The 19,886-nt window shown below is 46.2% G+C and overlaps 1 protein-coding gene across 4 annotated transcripts in view; it reads left to right on the forward strand.

Moving 5' to 3' along the window:
* Positions 1-19,886, forward strand: part of CDC42EP1 (CDC42 effector protein 1) — a 74,587-nt gene that overhangs the window by 9,425 nt on the left and 45,276 nt on the right. For all 4 annotated transcript variants that reach the window (XM_078684027.1, XM_078684015.1, XM_078684009.1 and 1 more), the window contains exon 2: positions 5,075-6,299. In XM_078684027.1, the coding sequence (XP_078540153.1) occupies positions 5,855-6,299 (445 nt within the window). In that variant the 5' untranslated portion in view covers positions 5,075-5,854. The remainder of the gene's footprint in view (positions 1-5,074; positions 6,300-19,886) is intronic.

The raw sequence follows: 19,886 nt of genomic DNA on the forward strand, positions 1-19,886 counted from the left end.
GACAGAGAGAGAGGGAGCTAGAGGGAGTAAGACAGAGAGAGAGGGAGACAGAGGAGCTAGAGGGAGCAAGAGAGAGGGAGCTAGAGGGAGCTAGACAGAGAAAGGGAGCTAGAGGGAGTAAGACAGAGAGGGAGGGAGCTAGAGAGAGTAAGACAGAGAGCGAGGGAGCTAGAGGGAGTAAGATAGAGGGAGAGGGAGCTAGAGCGAGCAAGACAGAGAGAGAGGGAGCTAGAGGGAGTAAGAGAGAGAGAGAGGGAGCTAGACAGAGAGAGGGAGCTAGAGGGAGTAAGATAGAGAGGGAGCTAGAGCGAGCAAGACAGAGAGCGAGGGAGCTAGAGGGAGCTAGAGGGAGTAAGATAGAGAGAGAGGGAGCTAGAGCGAGCAAGACAGAGAGAGAGGGAGCTAGAGTGAGTAAGAGAGAGAGAGAGGGAGCTAGACAGAGAGAGTGAGCTAGACGGAGCAAGACAGAGAGAGAGAGGGAGCTAGAGGGAGTAAAACAGAGAGAGGGAGCTAGAGGGAGCAAGACAGAGAGAGAGGGAGCTAGAGGGAGTAATAGAGAGAGAGGGAGCTAGAGGGAGTAAGAGAGAGAGCGGGAGCTAGAGGGAGTAAGAGAGAGAGAGCGGGAGCTAGAGGGAGTAAGACAGAGAGAGGGAGCTAGAGGGAGTAAGACAGGGAGCTAGAGGGAGTAAGACAGAGAGAGAGGGAGCTAGAGGGAGTAAGACAGCGAGAGAGAGAGAGGGAGCTAGAAGGAGTAAGAGAGGGAGCTAGAGGGAGCAAGACAGAGAGAGGGAGCTAGAGGGAGTAAGGCAGAGAGAGAGAGGGAGCTAGAGGGAGTAAGACAGAGAGAGAGGGAGCTAGAGGGAGTAAGACAGAGAGAGAGGGAGACAGAGGGAGCTAGAGGGAGTAAGACAGAGAGAGGGAGCTAGACAGAGAGAGGGAGCTAGAGGGAGTAAGACAGTACCTAGCGCCGTACTTTTCCGACAGAGGTGGTCCATGCGGTAAGTCATGAGGGGGTGACACCATGAGTTACCCGCACCGGGTGACACCAACCCCAGTGACGCCACTGCTCCTATTCCATTGACGGACAATCCCACACAAGACTGGAGCCATGGTACCCCGTTCCCAGTAACCCATCACCCAAAGAGAGGGGAGCCCAGGCACTCAATCCTCCATAGCCTGGAACAAGGGCACTCCACTCCTCTCAAGCAGACAGGAGTTGATAAATAGGTGTCATCTAGCAATCCTATCCGAAAGGCCGTTTGGTCAGTTTAAAGGCAAAATTGCTCATAAGTGCACCAAAGGTGTTGATGCTTTCATCAATCTTGGCATCACATTCAGCTAAGCGTCAGTAACATATTTGATGCTGAGAGATCCGACTCTTCATTGCAACAAGAGCTTACCCAAGAGTCGTCATCAATGTTGGGACGATTCTAGGACAAACCTACTTGTCTCAAAAAGGGTTGGCTGCTAACCTTGGATTCTGGAGCAGTGTGCTGCATACCATAAGGGGCTTAAGTGTTCCATCAGCTACAGTAAGTGCTATATAAATGCAATTACAATACGATAATTCAATACCGAGCAGCTTTACAGGAGTCCTGAGCTTAGCTTGTTTACTGGATCTGTCAAGGGCTATCACTTAGGGGCAACTAGATGGCATTGACTTGTGTCTCACCACCACGTTGAGAGCCAAAAGGAAGGAAGGACTGCACCTGCCCAGTTTTGAGATCATCCTTGATGGGCCTTCTTTGGTGGTTCTGGAAGCAGCTGGCATGAGCAGACTTTGAGAACTCTTTGCTTGGCAGTAGCTCCAGTTCTGGAAATCATAATTTCACAGCAGGAATAAAACCATCGACAGCTCCGTTATTGTTCAATATCCGCACATCTATAATCTTGGGGCAGGTAGACGTGGTGGTGTAGAACCAGGGCTATGTGAAACAAGAACCCAGCAATTGCCAATAAGTGTTGACTGTTAAGCTCGTTCACACCAAAATAAACTTTACTGCAGTTTTTTAGGTTGACCTGGACTTCATTTAGAGTTTGGAGAGAAATTTGAGACCCCCAACTACTGGAAGAACCTCGAAATATGGAGTAGAATTCACTGGTTGAACTTTTTCCACCACAGAAATAAATGTGGAGTAAATTCAGCCTTTAGATTCTACCCAGAATGCGGCCCTCGGTTTCCACTCAATTGATAGTCTAATTCCTTTTGGAGCAAACACCAAGCCAGTCAATGTCCTTAGCAGCATCATCGAATACTCTCAGCCCAGGTCCCACATGTAGGCGCTTTCATGCATTCAGTTCACTAAGATTCCTAATGTGACCTGGGCCACAAACTACAGAGAAAAGAGGCTTAGCTGGGAACACCAGTAGCAATTTTTTATTTATTTAATTCTCGGACCAGTAATCTAGGGGAAATCCAGCATAAACATTGTTGCGGCTAGTTAGTAATGCCGCAGGCTTTCCCCAGCAGCACTGTACTGCCAGACATATCTCTTATAATTACCAGCAGATGATCTGTACCACCTGCATAGCTCCCAGTGTAATATTGCTGCTGATGCGTCGCTCAGCAATAACATGTTTTTATAAGAGAAAAACATGAAAAAAGCACTGTTACCATGATGACTACACAATTTGGCCACTACTTTGCCTACCAAGTGTATTTCAAACCATTGTCTAAGTCCAAATGTGACTTTGCGGTTAAAGACTGAGGGGCATATTAGCAACAAAGTGGCAAAAAAAGATGTTAGCCGCCTTGGCTTAACGCCTCTCTTCGCCACTTCGGAAACGCTAGGCTGCACCATATTACCTAGGATATGGTGCAGTCTAGCCTGCGATGACGATAAGTTTTACAACTTAACGCCAGCGCAGGCAGGGAAGGTTTGTTTATGTACAGGAAGGTGTCCCTTCCTGCACATAAACAAAGCTTTAATGCCATTTTGTAACTTACATGTGTGCTGCTTTATGCTGCTTATGCTGGAGCTGCCCTTACATACCTATTATGGTCAGTGAGTATGGAGTTCACCTTGTCTTCCCCTCATGGTCAGTGAACCTGGAGCTGCCCTTGTCTTCCCCTCATGGTCAGTGAGTCAGGAGCTGCCCTTGTCTTCCCCTCATGGTCAGTGAACCTAGAGCATAGCTTGATAATAGCTGACAGCGTCGAAATGAATGGGTGTTGCGGTGGAACGCCCACCGCAATACCCACTGCACGCCCCCTTTCATGATGAGTTTATCGTGAAAGGGGCCCTATTACCAAGGCAGCGTTAAGTCAATTAACGTGGCTTTAAGCCACGTTAATTGACTTAACGCTGCCTTGATAATAGGGCGATGCAGATATCGCCGCGTTATCGGCAGAAAAGTGCCAATAACGCGGCGATAAGGGGCTTGTTAATATGCCCCTAACTTCTACTGCTAACTAACCAAGTCCTAGCTCTGTATCCTGTGATCCAGAGATTTTCCCCATTAAAATTCACCCAAACAGAAATTGTAATTTTAAAGTCATTTTTTAAATATAGTAAAAGGATGGTCCCAAAAAAATCTAAGACTATAACTTTTAATCCTGTTAGTCCGTTCTTTGTTTGTGTTTTTCATTAGAGAAAGATCAACTCGCCAGGGGTACTATCTAGTAATACATTTGATGTCACGTTAAGAATTTCCGCTTTATGTTCTTCTTCTCTGACTGTTTTGTATTGGGTAGGATTCAAGTTTTTATTCCATTACCTACTGCAGTGTACTCAAAGAGGGTCGGTTCCTCTCTGACTGCGAATAGCTGGGCCCAGATGTGGTCGAACCGCAAACATATGTTGTGAGCCTGATTCACAAAGGCATGTCTGAGTTTGCTTGCTGCTGAATATGGCTTCATTTAAATCTGTCAAGAATTCACAGAAAGATTCCTGACAGGCATAACTGGTTTTACTGCTGCATACGTCTGTCTCTGCCAGCGGTGTACAGAATTACCCCCACGCAAGGGGTGGGGAGTGAGCGAACACGCCATCATGTTGCTTCGTAAGTTTGTGGATGCCAACAAACTTGTGAGTTTGTGTCCATTCACAAACTACGATCTAGCTCTTTTCCACTCTACAAAGGATCAGGGTTTTACTCCTGCAAAGGGAGAGTGTAACTCCCATTCCAGCTTGGGAACTGGAAGGATCACATTCAAGCTTGGAGAGGATGTAGTGGGAAAGGTTTTTGCATGAGTGGAAATGTCTTCATGTGCATTTCCACAGTGCATAATATTAGCTTATGGACAATTATGCATTGTGGGAATGGGAGCCCCGACAATACGTCACATGGCATTCCCAGTAGCAGTTTTGGAAAGCTGCGCCTGCCACATCTTTCCAGACATACTGCTGGGAATGTTTAAGAATTCCCAAAGGTTGTAAAACTGCCCCTATTCATAGGAGCAGCACTACAGGAAAACCGCCCTTCCAAAGACACCAGGTGTCAACCACACACCATCCTCAAAGAGACAGGAGCCGGGGAAGTCCAGTTCCACAGGACATTTCCTAAAAGACCAGAGCAGAGTAAATGCACCCCTCCTTCACAAAGAAACAGCATTCCATCCCCCAAAACAAAAGGGCATGTGCTTGTTATCCCCCACCATTAGAGAGAAAGCGACCATGACAGTCCATTTACCCAAGAGAGCAAGAGCAGAGCTTTGGCCCTGTGTCTAAAAAGAGTCATTGGCCCGGGCAGGCCTCGTGCTCCGGTGCCTCCCCTGCCTCCTTTGCTGAAGAGCACATCGGTGGCTTGTCCTGTCTCAGCCTGGATTCACTTTGTCAATGCCCAGTCTCACGGAGCAGGGACAGTCAGACTCCTTTCAAGTTTTTAACCAATGCCCATCGGCAGAGAGGTGCAAGACTCCCATCGGCGCCCCCGCAGCAGGATGCCACAGCCCCCCCCCCCCCACACAGATTCAGATCTTGGGCCCATACAGACTTTGATTCTTAACAGGTCGATTAAAACCAGCTGGGTAAAAAGGAAACTTGTTATTAAAACCAAAGAATATTTCATTTTTTGTTGCACTCCATCTAAAAGCTCAATATTGTAACTAATGTGCCTCTCTCTTTTATTCCAGGTTGAACAGTGGCAACAGGTGCTCCCTGCCTTATAACCTCTGCCTCTCACTGGACTGGGAGGGTACCCCATTGTGGAGGTTTTCGAATCAGTCTAAAACCTAATCTTTGCTGAATGCCTCTCAAACACTCCATTGAGCAAATGAAAGACTCCTGAGCAGCAAAGGTTAGCGGTGGACGTCTACGTCTTGCAGGTGCTGCACCCCCCAGCCACCAGACAGCGGATTAACATCAACAGTGGGATGCAGCACCCAGTATTTAAAGGATATCTAAAGTTTTAAGCGCTACACAAACAACTACAGACAATACAAGCGCCCCTTGCCATCCAGAAACACCTTGCAGTCACGTGGAGTTGGGTACATTTGTGGCTGGCTGGGGCAAACACTACCCAAGGGACAGCAAGAGCCCCAGAAACACTCACCCTCGCCTCCCTAGAGCGCCTTGCAGCCACGTGGAGTTGGACAACAGTGCATTGAACCCCTGCTACCCAACAGTGTGCTTCGGTCAGGGCTGGGTGGTGCACACTCTATCTCAGAGATACCAGAACCTTCAAAGAACAGTCTCGAGTTTGTGGTCATGTAGAGTTTGAGGGCCGGCCGTGTTTGTGTCCTTGGAGCCCATTAACCACAACAGTGAATTTTGTCTACAAGGGGATCTTATCTTGCCAAAGTTTGTTTGTGCCATCACAATGTTGGTATAATTGGTCCTCAGAACCAAAGAAACTTGTGGACACTGGGAAGTGTTTCTTTTTTTGTTCTGATTGGTGGAATTAAACTGGGAAGATGAGTTTGGGGAAGCTACCCACTCTTAAGAGCCTGGTGTCTGGTACCCATCCCAAGCGGCGCCAGAAACATGACCTGACTCTGGACATGATTGGCCCGCCATTGGGCGACTTCCGGCATACCATGCACGTGGGCCGAGGGGGGGAGGTTTTTGGAGACACCTCCTTCCTCAGCGAGCATGGTGGACACCAAGCTGAGTCGCCAAGCAAAGGCGGCTTCTTTGCCCGGACGCTACGTCACGTACGGAGGTCACCGCTGCGGGGCCGGAACGGGAGCATCAAGAGCGAGACGGCAGCCACAACCTACCCACCACCCCCTGTCTCGCCCATCATCAAGAATGCTGTCTCGCTGCCTCAGCTGAACGAAATTGCAAATGGCTGCTCAGAGAGGTTCACGTACAAGAGCGCCCCAGTCAACAGAACATCTGAAAAAATGCACCCTTACGGTGAGTTCTGTCCGATGTTATGTAGAAAGGGTGTGTGCCCCAAGGAAATACACATGTAACAAAATGCAGAAATGGCAAATGGCTCACAGTACAGACTGGTTGCAGGCGAATAGGTTCTGTTGGCCTTAGAACATCATCTCAGTCTAATTCTTAGGATCATTTCAAGTTTGCCTTAACATCATTTAATTTGTTTTGGAGAAAGGTGGCACATGCTGTTTCATTTGTGGCAGTTTAAAGAGGTCATGTCCAAAGTGAATTCAGTTTGGGAGGACAGGACTTTATGGTGATGGCTGCACGTGCATCACTGCATTGCTAGCAAGCATTTGCAATACAATAGGTCTAACATTTACGAGAGTTTGAGCTATTGGCATTGTAAATGACAATGCCTTTTATTTATGTGTTGTTTTTAAAACAGATAAATAAAAGACATTGTCATTTACAATGCCAATAGCTTAAACTCTCGCAAATGCGAGACCTATTGCATTGCAAAGGCCAGCACCTCTGCTATAAACATTTTTTTAAAGCATTAGAAGAGTGCATGTCCTTCCTGTACCAACAGGCAGGACAAAGCTATTTGAGAAAATAATGCTCAGAGGCTGTAATTAAAGCCTACCAAGTAACAACAGACGTAACGGGGTGTCGCCATGGGGGGGTTACAAAATGAGACACAGCAGTACTAAGGAGGGACTACTAAGCCTTTTGACCAATGAACAACCACAGTTTACAGTGGCCAATGACACAAGCCAAGAAGCAATATGGGCGGAGCGTGGGCGGAGCTTCAAGGCCCTACCTGATAACAGCATGCTCAACCTAAAAATGTTAATAAAAAAACAAGCATTGAAAATGCAATAGGTCTCGCAATAGAAAAGTTTGACCTTTTGGTGTTGTAATTGTAAATATCATTTATTTTTTGTTTATGTTTTGCAAATTATAAAAGTATTAAATTTGTTATTTGAAAATTGAATAGTTATAAATTTAGCAAATGTTACATTTATAGCATTAGTAAAGGGTGTGAGGGTGAGGGTGTGTGAGGGTGAGAGGGTCGTGAGGGTGAGTGAGGGTGGGTGAGGGTGTGAGGGTGAGGGGGTGTGAGGGTGAGGGGTGTGAGGGTGAGGGGTGTGAGGGTGAGGGGGTGTGAGGGTGAAGGGGTGTGAGGGTGAGGGGGTGTGAGGGTGAGTGGGTGTGTGAGGGGGTGTGAAGGTGGGTGAGGGTGAGTGAGGGGTGTGAGGGTGAGTGAGGGGGTGTGAGGGTGAGTGAGGGTGAGTGAGGGTGAGTGAGGGTGTGTGAGGGTGTGTGAGGGTGTGTGAGGGGGTGGGGGTGAGGGGGGTGAGGGGGTGTGAGGGTAGGTGAGGGTGGGTGAGGGTGTACTAATGCTATAAATGTAACATTTGCTAAATTTATAACTATTCACTTTTCAAATAACAAAATTAATACTTTTATAATTTGCAAAATATAAACAAAAAATAAAAAATATTTACAATTACAACACCAAAAGGTCAAACTTTTCTATTGCGAGACCTATTGCATTTTCGATGCTTGTTTTTAAAGTGCTCTATAGTCCTAGGCGCAAGTGGGACAATTCAAAGCTTCCAGTAAAGGAGAACAAGGGTGCTACTAAGGGGAACATATTTGAAGTATGAAATGGTGAATGTCGGCTAGTCCTCTGAAAACTTGAATCTTTTGGAGAAGCATCCTCAACCAGAGAAGTCCTCAGAAGCGTATGATAGTTGGCCACAGCGCAACATTCACTTCCAATACTCAAGTCTGACCAGATACATATAGTTTAGCATCCATTTTTATTGGTTTAAGACAACAGCCACAGTATAAAAACAGACATCCAACAAGCTCACAAAATAAGCGTCTAGTAGTAATCTGTAATCACAAAATCTCACAAACAATGGCTTCAACTCTAGACACTAACAGGCTGCAGCAAAAACCGTCATGTTAGAAATTTAGGATAGATATTATGCCCACTGCTTGAAGGATGCAATAGGTTTGTCTAGTAGGGCATCAAGTAAACTTATTCTGCTACATTACACACGTTTACTAGATTTGAGCCTTCACATGAAATTAAAAGAAATACAAATTAAAATTCACATCAGTTGCAGATTGTCACAAAGTAGAAATAAGAGATGTGAAGTAACTTAAGAACCTAAACAAAATCGATGGTAAGTGGACTGATAAAAGACCAGCAACACTTGCATCGAAGGGTGGGTGGAAATGTTTTGGAAAGTAAGCAAAATTAACCCCATCTCAACCTTCGTGCAAAGCTGAACTTAGATATAAACTCACAAATTCACCCCACGGGAGAACTAGAGGTTAATGGAAAATGTCAGGCATTTTGTGAGGTTTTCGCTTGCCAGTACAAAAATATATATATATATTGTCCAAGGAGAACCACACAAACTGCCTACAAACCAGGCAGGCCGTTTGCTACCTACCAGCTTATTTTGATTCCTGGCAAGTGGTTGTTAGGCTGCCAGTTCGTAGATTCACGTTGCAACACCCTTAAACGTCAATACTGCCATGTATGTTAGATACTGTGTCACTGACATGGTCTGCATAATTAATCCGGAGCTGAAGGGAAATAGAAGGAAGGGCGCAAAATCACCAAAACTAAGCTAATGTAATTAAAGCAGGGGGCGGATACCTTTGAAGCACTGCCTCGCGGCCGTGAAAGAAGTAAACAGTAGGGATGTAATTAGGGGGGAGAAGTCACGCTGGGGTGAATGCCTGAGGCCAAGCTGCCCGTCGGAGGGAGGCTGATGGCTGTGATGTACGGCCGGCCAGCCGTGAATAATTAGGGGATGAGAAATGCGCTGGGAGGAGAAATACAGAGTGCACGCTGAGAAGCTTGTGGGAGGGAGGCTGGGCTGCCTTTGATGTGGTAATGCGAGGCAGGCAGGCAGGCGGCTGGTGGCATTGTGCACGCGCTTTTTAGGGCTTGCGCTTGCGCAATGACCTAAAAAGCGCACATGCACTGCATGGAATCGCCAGTGGTTAAACTCTGGATAAGCCACTATAGAGCTTCGCCAGCTATGCGCAAGCGCATCAGCAGGCGAGCCCTAAAAATCTGGAAAAGTTCATTCATGTAGATTGCCAATTACTACAAGCAAGATATGAAAGGAATTAACACCACATATTTGCGGGTCAAAATTCCCCTCACAAGCGGGCTTGCGCTTTTTTTGTTTCTGTAGATTCCGATTGACAAAAGGGACCTAGGGTCAAGCTGCAGGTGCCGTTGCTGCGCTCACACCCTGTGGTCCACACAGTGTGCATATCACAGCGATGTGTTCCTGCCTATCGCCCTAATATGCTTTGGCTCAAAAGTGCCACCTGGGTATAGTTAAAGGGCCCTATTTATGTCAGCAGGCTGGGTCCCTATTTCAGGTTACCCATGGGAGTGGCATTGACATATATAGTCCTTAAAGGAGTGGATGCGCTGAATTGCCTTTTTACCCTTAAGTTAGGGCTTCCATCTTCAGGAAAGATTTTCTGACATTTTCTGTCAGGTTTACATCACAAAAGTGATGCAAACCAGCCCAAAATATTTATTCGGAATTTCTTTTCTAATGTAAAAAGTTGCCTGAAAGTAACACAAAGCCTGCTTTGCATTACTTTGCACCAAGGGGGTATTTCATGGTTGGTACATGGGTGTTCCCATGCAAACACCCATAGTTTATGAGCCGAAGCCATATCTGCTAACAATATTAGAAAAACAAAAAACAACACCTCTGTAGGGCAGACATTAAAAAGGCTAAATTGTTTTATTTCTCCAAATGTTTCCGACTTTACATGTCTGCTGCACTGTAAAGCACACATACCAGGTAAGCAGAGTTTTAAAGTTTGTCTAGGCATAATATTTTGAACTCAAAGGCTGCTCTTCCAGTACAAAACCTATTATAGATATGATGTATACACCTTTCCACCATGATGCAAAGGTGTGTGAGTGGCGCTAGGCAGCATGATTGTGTGATAGTGCAAGGAGGAGAGTGGGACAGTGCCATATCATTATAGATATAGCGCTGTCCTGTTCTATCCCTCTCACATATTCAGATTGAGTGTTTAGTAAATGTACTCTTTCCTCTCATATAATAGAATAGCAGAAGTGCTATAAGGCATAATGTAAGTTAGGAAAGTGGTGCTATCATTCTGAGGACTCTTTACATCCCTGGGTCCTGGTGAAATGCACCTGCTGCCCTATTGATAGCTCTACACCTGGTCTTTCCAGGGCAGTGCACTACATGGGCCTGCAAGACTGGATGAACATTTCTGTTCAATATCAGCATTGTATTTTGTCTCTCCCAGTCCAGCAGTAAGCAGGACAACCATACTGGAACAAGATGTGGGGCAAGCACCTATCCTGGTGCTTTCTTTTGGATATTAAAAATACAACGAGATCTGCATCTGCCGCGCACCGCGCTCTGTCCCAAGTCCACATTTTGCATTGCAGGTACCCGTGGTACAAAAATACAGATTATGTACCTGCAGCACATTTCACCTATGCTCAGATTTATTTTATGAATCTGCATTCCGTGATGCACAAAATCCATTTTTCATTCCACATCTGCATTAGTGCTAATGGGAAAATAACTATGATGCTTTTGCCCATGTTTCTAGGCCTAGCCATTTATTGAACAAAGCAGTGTATTCTGGGATTATAGTCTCTGATTCACATGCAACACTTCTCAGTAATGGTTCATAAAATGAAAGTCCATGACTTTGTACATGTTATTCGGTGTAATGGAGCGAACTGATAACTCTGATAAAGGCTATAGGGTCCCAGTTACCGAATTACAGTGCTACGAATGCATGTGCATTACTGTGTGCGTGGGGGTGTGGCGGACCGGAATACCAAGCGCGGAGGCCGAATATAGTGGGCAATGTTTGATTTATTTCCGTATGGTTGCTCAAAACAGGGTGATTAGCAAGAGTCAATGATCCAGAAATGAAAGGCACAGCTCCACGGGAGGGATCCAGGTCCGGTATCGATGTCAGCGGGCTCTCCGGGTCTTCTACTCTTGGGGATGTCCTCGGAGGTACCGGGAGAAAACAAAGAAAAGAAAGGAGCCGTTAGTCCTGCCGGACTTCTCTCGTCAAATCCCTGTTACCGGCACCGGGAAGTGTGAGGGGTAAGAAGACGATAGTGAGGAGGGGTCGGAAGGGTCAGGATAGGGACGGACACAAGCAGGGTATCGAGAAGCAGTAGGGGTGTAGGGTGGTGGGACGTGAGGATTAAAGGGTTTATTTACAAAGTGGGGGAGTGCTTTACAAATTTTACACAGTGCTCCGAGTGACGACGTGAGCCTAAAGGGTAGTTCAAATATACAGAAAGGAATTATTTACACTGCACCTAATGTGCTATCAGAGGGGTTCCGTGTCACTCACCCGCTCCGCCGCAACTCTCCAAGTTGAGTTGCGGCCGCTCCCCAGCAACCTCCGGTGGACTCCACCAATCTTCGGACCAGTCTTCTTCCTCTTCGGTCGCCGTCTCCTTCGCCTCTCCGGTCGGGGTCTCCTGCCACAAGCTCAATCCGACGTCGGACTGTTTCCTGGTTCCGGCATTTCTAGTGTCCCGGTCACGTGAGGGGGAGGTACTTCCGGGGTCACGTGGTAGTGCTTCCGTGTTTCTGCCGTTCCGGATTGGGTCCTGGAACAGAGGACAGAGGGTTGGACATTTGGTGGGTTGGGTTGCTACTATGGACGCTCTGGCCGGGTTCTCTGTCGTACGGGAAGGACTGCAATATCGTGGTGTGTGACGGGTAGGTGGGGCCGCCGTATCACAATTACAAAGAGGTCAAGGATGAAATTGGCCTGCAGGGTGCAGTGTATTGTTACCGACTGGTGACCACTCCAACAAGCACTGGCAAACCCAACACGTAATGCTTTAATTCGCTAACACATGCACAAATGTGCACAGAGTATCTGTCATTTTTTTTCTGTGTAACTTGCTGCATGGCATCACAAGCTTGGGGAATAAAAAACATGACACATACATATAAGGTACAGGATAAGGCTGGTTGGCCACGTAGGAGGCCCAAATTTCATCATGCCTCTCTTTGCATGCCTTACTTAGCACATTAGAGCCAGATCTAGTTGCTTTGCCAGTGCTTCTTTTCCTCAGTGAGGTGCTCTAAGTACAACAGGTATGCCAAATGCTGTTTGCATGCTCTTTGTGTCATAGTTCAAAAACTGTACCTCAGCGATAAGACAAAAAAATGCTGAAACCAGTCTGGGGCTGCTTGTGAACCAGTTCAGATGGGATTTCGCTTAGCAGCTTTGGTGGGCAGTTCATATTGGAGCAGGTTGCACAGTAAGCAAACAAAATGATACACTGGAATGCGGCCCAGAATAATTAACAGTGACTGAGATGAATAAAAGCATTCCACTCATCTCCTTTTTAAGGTCCGACATTTTTAAGGACCTTTTCATTTCACTAAAGTTATATGCATAATATGCTTGCGGCACTTTATCCATTGTCGTGTTGCTGGGTCACTCATTACAGGAACGGCAGGCAGCAGTGGGTCAGCCCCGGCCCACTTCATCCACTAGCTAACCTCACAGAGAGTTACAGGATTTTGCTCTTTCACAAAAAGTACATCCAGGAGTAAATTAGTTCCCCTCAGTTTAAGGGACTATTATTGGCAATGCTGCCAAACATATATATGTTGACTTTTTGCCAAAGCTTTTTCAATATTGACAGGCACATGGTAGCTTCCCCAATAATAATGTTTCACAAAAACATGGCAAAGCAAGCTTTGACAAAACAATAAGGCTGGCAGCCCAATCTAGTCCTGGTGGTTTTGCCAATGCTTGTTTTTGTCAGTAGTTGTAACAGTGGCCAATGAAGTTGTCCTTGTCATGTTGTCTCGCCAATGGTAGCAACTGTGTTTGCTGCAGTAATCTCTGATGTGGTCACTCCCTGGTCACTTTCACTACTGTTGCAGCATCTGTGGCTGATGCTGTTGTACTAACGATTGTTTCTATTGCAGTCTCTGCACAGATGTGGTTGCTCCTTCAGTCTCTCATGTGGTTACAGCTGTGATTGCTGTGGTCTTCCCTTCTATTACAGATGATACTGAACTTGCTATGGCGTCAACTGTGTCTTTGCTGTGGCCACAGCTGTGGTAGTTTCTATTGTGCACGGTGGTATATGTGGTTACTACTCTGGTCCCTGCTGTTGTTGCCGCTATGGTGGAAGCTGGTATCACTGCTGTGGTCCCTGCTGTACTTACAACTATTGTTGCAACAATTATTGCTGCTGTGGTGCTGGCTGTGGTCAAATATACTGTAGCGAATGATGTGACCCCTGTTGCTGCTGTAGTTGTTTCTAATGTGGTAGAGGCTATTGCTGCTGCAGTCACAGCTGTCGTGTAGGTTGTTTTACTTGCTGAGGATGCATTTGTAGTCATTGCTGTAGTCCATGCCATAGTTGCAGTTATGTTTGCTGCTGCTTTCTGGGTTGTTGTGACTGCTGCCATTGCTGGAGTTGTCCATGTTGTGGTGGTTATTGTGGTCCCTGCTCTAGTCCCTGCTGTAGTTGAAGCTATGGCCACTGCTCTGGTCCCAACAGTGATGGTAGCTATGGTTCCTTCCGTCGAGCCTGTTGTGATTATAGCTGTGGCGCTGCAGTACCTGCAGCAAATACTGCTCCACTTGTGGCTATTATTGAAACTGTTTTATGCAGGTTGTTGTGGGAGCTTGTTATAACAGTTGTTGTGGCAGGTGTTGCATTAGCTATGGTTCATGGTGTGGTCTATGCTTTTATGACTGCTGCTGTTTCTTGCCCCTGTTATTGTTACTATTGTGGTCACGGATGATGTTATTTCAGTTATTGTTCATGTCATGGTGGAAGTTGTGGTTACTTCTTTCACTCTGCTATGGTCACTGCAGATTTGGTCACTCCTGTCATTGCAGCTTCAATTGTTGATGCTGCCCTGGTAGTAGTAGTTGTAGCTGCTGTTGTCTTTGGTGAAAGCTGTTGTGCCTGCTGTGGTAGCAGCTGTGATCTTTGCCTTGTTATCAGTTATGGTTACTGCTGTTTTCCTTGTCATGGTGGCAAATGAGGTTGCCTTTGCGGTCAGTGGGGTCACATTAGCCCCTACTGCCACCATGGTGTGGGGTGGGGTACCCCCTCCATGTACTTTGCAGAGGGGTCCTCACTTTTCCTTACGCCACTGTCTGTGGTCCCTGTGACACAGCAGGTGGTGTTGCTCCTGAGAGTCCTGCTCTTTCTGCTGCTATCACTGCTGTGAGACCACCACTATTGTCACTACTCTTGTCCCTGCAGTGATGGCAGCTGCAGTCTTTGCTGTGGTCGCAGCTGTAGTGGAAGTTGCTGTCACTGCTGTGCTTGAAAGCAGTGTGGCACATGTTGCAGCTGTGGTGTTTGCTGTGGCCTAAGCTGTTGTGTCTGCCTTCTTATGACCTGACCTCTGGTAGGCATCTTGAGCTGTGAACAGCTTCAATGAAGAAAAAAAACAGACAAGTTGCCTGGCCATGGAGACTAAAGCTACCCTTTCCAAGGAAAGGCCCAGGACTGAACGGACATTAGATACCAAACCTTTCTCCACTTCAAGTGCTTTCACCTCCTTTGAGGGTCTTAAGATGTAGCCTTCATCCATCCACTCACCTGACACCCGCCAGTCCTTCCATCTCTCTGTTCTGCCTTTCGTCTTGCCCATCATTTGTGTCTGTATATGCGTTTGTATGCCCGAACTTGCTTCTATACGTTGTTTGCATTAGTGTGTTGATAATTGATGTGTCAATCTGTGTATATCTGGCTGTGTATTTATTTGGGTGCCTTTGAGCACGCATCCATACATGTATGTTGGCCCCCTTTATCGCTGTTGGTCTTTAGCAAAAATACTTGGATATCTGTTGGCCTATGTGTCTGGGTGTCTATGTTGTGTATGTGTGTGCCTGTGTGTTTCTTCCTCCCCGCACATCAGTCCATCCATGTGCAACTGTGTTGTATGTGACTGCATGTGTTTAGGGTGCTACGTGATTGTGGGTATATGTGTACCACTGTCTTGTCCTGTGTGATTTGGTATGTATGAGTGTGTGGACAGCAGCATGTCTGTTGGTCTGTGTACGGGGTTGCCTTTAAGTGTGCATATTTCACGCATGGGTGCTCGTCTGTGCGAATGTGTGTGCAGGTGTTTTATCACATTTTATGCTCGTAAAACAAGGTTCAGGGTGAGTTGTTCTGACTTCCTCACCAGTTGCCTCCATCACCCACCAGGCGTTATCTTGTAAAACCTCACACTTCCACGCCACTTAGTTACTTTACAGGTCAGATTTGATACATATAATTCACACAAAGATACAAGTAAGTGTGCTGATATGTAGGATCTAGGCGTGAATGGGTGCGCGTCTCTAGACGCATGCGCTGTAGAAAAGCTAATGATTTTTTTTATAGATCTAACACCCCCCCTCCGAAACACCACCGAAGGAAACACCAGCAAACACATGGACTTTGGCATGGATACATTTCACCCATCTGCGAGTAAGAACACAGCACACAATGACACAAGCGCCGCTCAGAACACAGTTTGAACTGTCCCCGAGAAGCGCGTGGAGTCTTCGAACGTACTCTTCGAACCAGAGGACAGACGGGTTGTGTGAGGCGGAAGCCCGCGGGGGCTGAGTGAATGCACAAAACATTTTCCTAAGCAGAACAGGCCAGGGGCAAAACCCGGTTAACACGTTTTTCAGGACTCTCAAGATTCCCAGGGCTGTTTACGCGTAGCTCATCCAGTCCAGGACTTTGCTTTGCATTTTGGGACAGGTAGTCATCCCTAACCCATTATAAAATCACGACTAAAAGTTTCGAAATGCGTAGTAAAATAAATATGGACTGAGTGAGCTGCATCCAGCACCCGCCTCGGGAAGCTTGAGAGCCCTGTTTTAGGTCTGGCCTTTCAGCTTCTTTGTCTCACCAGACACTTTAGTTTGTTAAAGAAATTATACGTAGTATAGAGGGGCTTTTAACCAGTATGCTTCATCCATTGGTTTGTTAAATTGTCGTTCACACTTTGCTTCCTCCTACCGCGGTGAGACAGCACGGGACAGTGGATCAGCCCACTCTATCTACTGGTTCCTTTCTCTTTGAGTGACTGCACAAAGCCAGTGCACATTGTTCACATCCTTTTCAGTGATAAACCTGATTCTAAGTGGGCTTTTTCAATGTAAACAGTTTTTTTATCCTGCACTTTGGGGCCCCAGTTAAATCGTGATTTATTGTTTGTTTCATTTTGTAAGTGGCACAACTGAAAGGCAACTATAAAAAATAATAACTAGTAACACAGACACATCAGTAAATGTCTTATAATTGTAAAAAATGTAGTGCAAGCATAAGGTGCCTTGTATAGATAGTCACATGTTTTCTTTGTTCTTTTTGTGGTTGCGGCACATTCTTCCCAAAAAAAAAAAAATGTGCACTAGCTCGCTAAGGCCAGACCAATGCTTGTTTCAAAAGGGGGCTTGTGACTGACTGAGAGTAGTGACAGTTTTCAGAAGGCTGTTTTAAGCCTGGACCCCATGTGGAGTCCATGTTATCATAGATAGGCACGATTTGTTAAGCTTGCAGTAGTGTCTTGCAAGTTAGCAATGACGGGAGTTTACTACTCCATGAGACCATTTAAACGTAGGGGTTACTCGTGCTTCCTTGCTACGAGTCTATGAGGAGAATCCCTCTTCGCTGCCCCTTACGCCTGCTCCGTTGGTTGTGAAGCACGAGTAACCCCTACGTTTAAATGGTCTCATGGAGTAGTAAACTCCTAAACAAAACAGTCAGCTAAATAGCGGTTGTTCAGTAGGTACATTACAATTCCTGCACTTGTAAATTGCACTTTTTAGCATATAAAAATCTGAAAAAATAGAAAAACGTGAGTAAGGTGGGGATTTGTGTACCCCAGTCCTGAAGAAGGTGTTTTCACACCGAAACATGTTGACACACACATAGGAGGTGGTGCACAAAGGTTACACCAATACCTCCTCTCTCACCTTTTATTAGTACCAGCCCGGGGGGCCAATTAAAGTTTTTTCTTGCTACCCCACGAGCCAGGCACTTTTTAAACTCCACTCACTTTCAAACGCCACCCCAGCACTCACTTATAAAATCCCTCACCCACACCACACATAGCCAATATAAGTGCTCATAAGCAAACCGTCGGTCGCAGCACGCCGCATCCCGTAGAGGGGTGCGAGGACCCCAATGATGAAGCATGACACCAAGGGGCCTGTTGGTGTGTGAGGGGTACCCAAAAACAACTAGTGTGTTCCCAACCATTGTAGGGACACCTCCTTCCCACATTAGGAGACAGCCTTAATTCCTGAAGGGGACAGTAAGCATGTTACCCACACCATCAGGAATTTTGATGGTTATGGGGCTACTGTGGTCCCTATATTTTGGCCTACTAAAGGAGGGATTATAGGTGGAATCAGAACCCGAAATACCAACTTTCCCAGCTTTCCCAACAATTCATCATTACTTGGGGTATTTCCAGGGATTAACCTAGAAATCCTAATAATGACTCACTCTGGAGTTATTGGGGAACCTAGTATTGGTAGCTCCATCAATGCAGAATTACCAACATGCATTTAGTGTCCAGTTATTTACCTTTAACCTTCATTACTCGAAGTCTTCCCCGATACAGTCCTTACATGCGAGGTGTCATCTCTGTCCTGTAGGACCTGTTTCCTAGCTGATCTAAAAAAATTCACCCAACATGGCTGCTTGTACCTCCTCATCCATCTTCCCCTATACAGTCCTTGCCTGCGAGAGACTACTCAAGCAGCATAGGGCTGATTATAGAAGAGAATATCACCCTTCAAGTGACTGCAAAGATCAGTACTTTAATAAATTCAATATAGGCAAATGCTTGCATAAATTAGGTGTATGAATCTAGCTGACCAGAGACATTCCCAAAAGAAGTAGAAAAACCCTCGCCCAACTGCACTCCATAATGGGAAAGGAAGTTATGAGGAAATTGCCACGTAGCAGAACAGCTGTCTCTCAATGAATCCCCTTTAAAAGAAGCCCAGGAAGTTGCCAACCCTCTAGTGGCTCTTCCCTCAATGACATATGGGAGAGGAATGTTAGCTAATTCATAACAGAAGACAATGGTGGACCTAATCCATCTAGAGTGAGATGACTGAGATGGACTAGACCTTTATTTATTAACCCAAAGGTCACAAATAGAGCATCCACCTTGAGAACAGCAGCTGCCCTGGACAGATAAACCTTCAGGGCTCTATGCACGTTCAAGTTATGAAGAACTTCCTCCTCAGTCAAGGGGGATTCTGGGAAAAATACAGGTAGGAAAATATTTAGGGAGCAGGGACAATCAGGTGGGACTTCTGGCAAAAAGGAAAGTCTGGGCCAAAGGACCACCTTGTCCAGAAAAATAAAATGAAAGAGGAAACTGACAGCAAAGCAGCCAAATCCCACACTCGTCTTTCTAAACATATGGCAACCAAAAAAACACTCTTTGTGTTAGCAACTTGAGAGACACTGAGTCCAAAGCTTCAAAAGGAGGAAGGGTCAAAATGAGAAGAAACCGAGATCTGTGAGACAACTGAGGTTGCCTCAACGGAGATGGCTGTGGAGGGAAAACCCACTACAGCACTACATCCATATTCCTCAACATTGGGAACCATGTTCTCCAAACCTTCCTTGGTACAATCAATAGCATTTGAGCCTGATCCTCACGGATTTTCTGCAACCCCCGAGAAATTAGAGGAGTAGGAGGAAAACAATACAGCAGACTCTGAGGCCATTTCACTTATAATCTATATATCGCCCATGCTTCCCTGGTGAGTACCAGAGAACAAAAGCGAGGCAGAAATGCATTCTCCCTGGTAGCAAACATGTCCATCCATGGATGACCAAATTTAGACAAATATGCTGAAAAAGTGCTTGTAGCAGCAGAGGAAGACCGAAGAAGGAAACTTGCTGCTCAACTGGTCGGGAGGGCCATTCTCCTTCCCAGGAAGATATACTGCTCTGAGAGATTGCAGATTGGATTCTGCCCCAGCACATATCTCGCTGGAGAGGAGAAAAAGGGAAAGGACCATCCCTCCCCGATGATTGATAGAGGCCACGGCCACGTGATTGCCTGACTGGATGCACCCCAGTTGACCTCTGATTTGTGGAACATAGGAAACTAGAGCTACCCTGACCTCAGCTAACTCCCTCCACTTGGATGATGACTGAGCCTCCTGGTATGACCATTTGCCTTGTGCCTTGGATGATCCCAGAACTGACCCCTCCCCAGCTTGCTGACATCTGTAGATATCACCACTGGAGTGGTCTGACTCAATTGATGTCCCTTCTCCAAATTCACCAGATTCATCCACAATTGAAAATCTGCCAATATCTGTGGCGTGACAGGAATCAGAGCCTCATAATCTTGAGAAAGAGGGTTCCAATGTGTAAACATAGTGTACCAATGGAAAAAGATGTAGGCAACTCCAAGGATCGATGACCAGGAGTGATGCCATATCCCCCTGACTCCTCAGCCACAGTCTTACCGAGGCCTGAGGTAGGTCTAATAAATCCCTCACATGATACACTAACCATTT

This window comes from Lissotriton helveticus, chromosome 1_1 (genome assembly GCF_964261635.1).
Source record: "Lissotriton helveticus chromosome 1_1, aLisHel1.1, whole genome shotgun sequence".
In the NCBI taxonomy this organism is placed as follows: domain Eukaryota; kingdom Metazoa; phylum Chordata; class Amphibia; order Caudata; family Salamandridae; genus Lissotriton; species Lissotriton helveticus.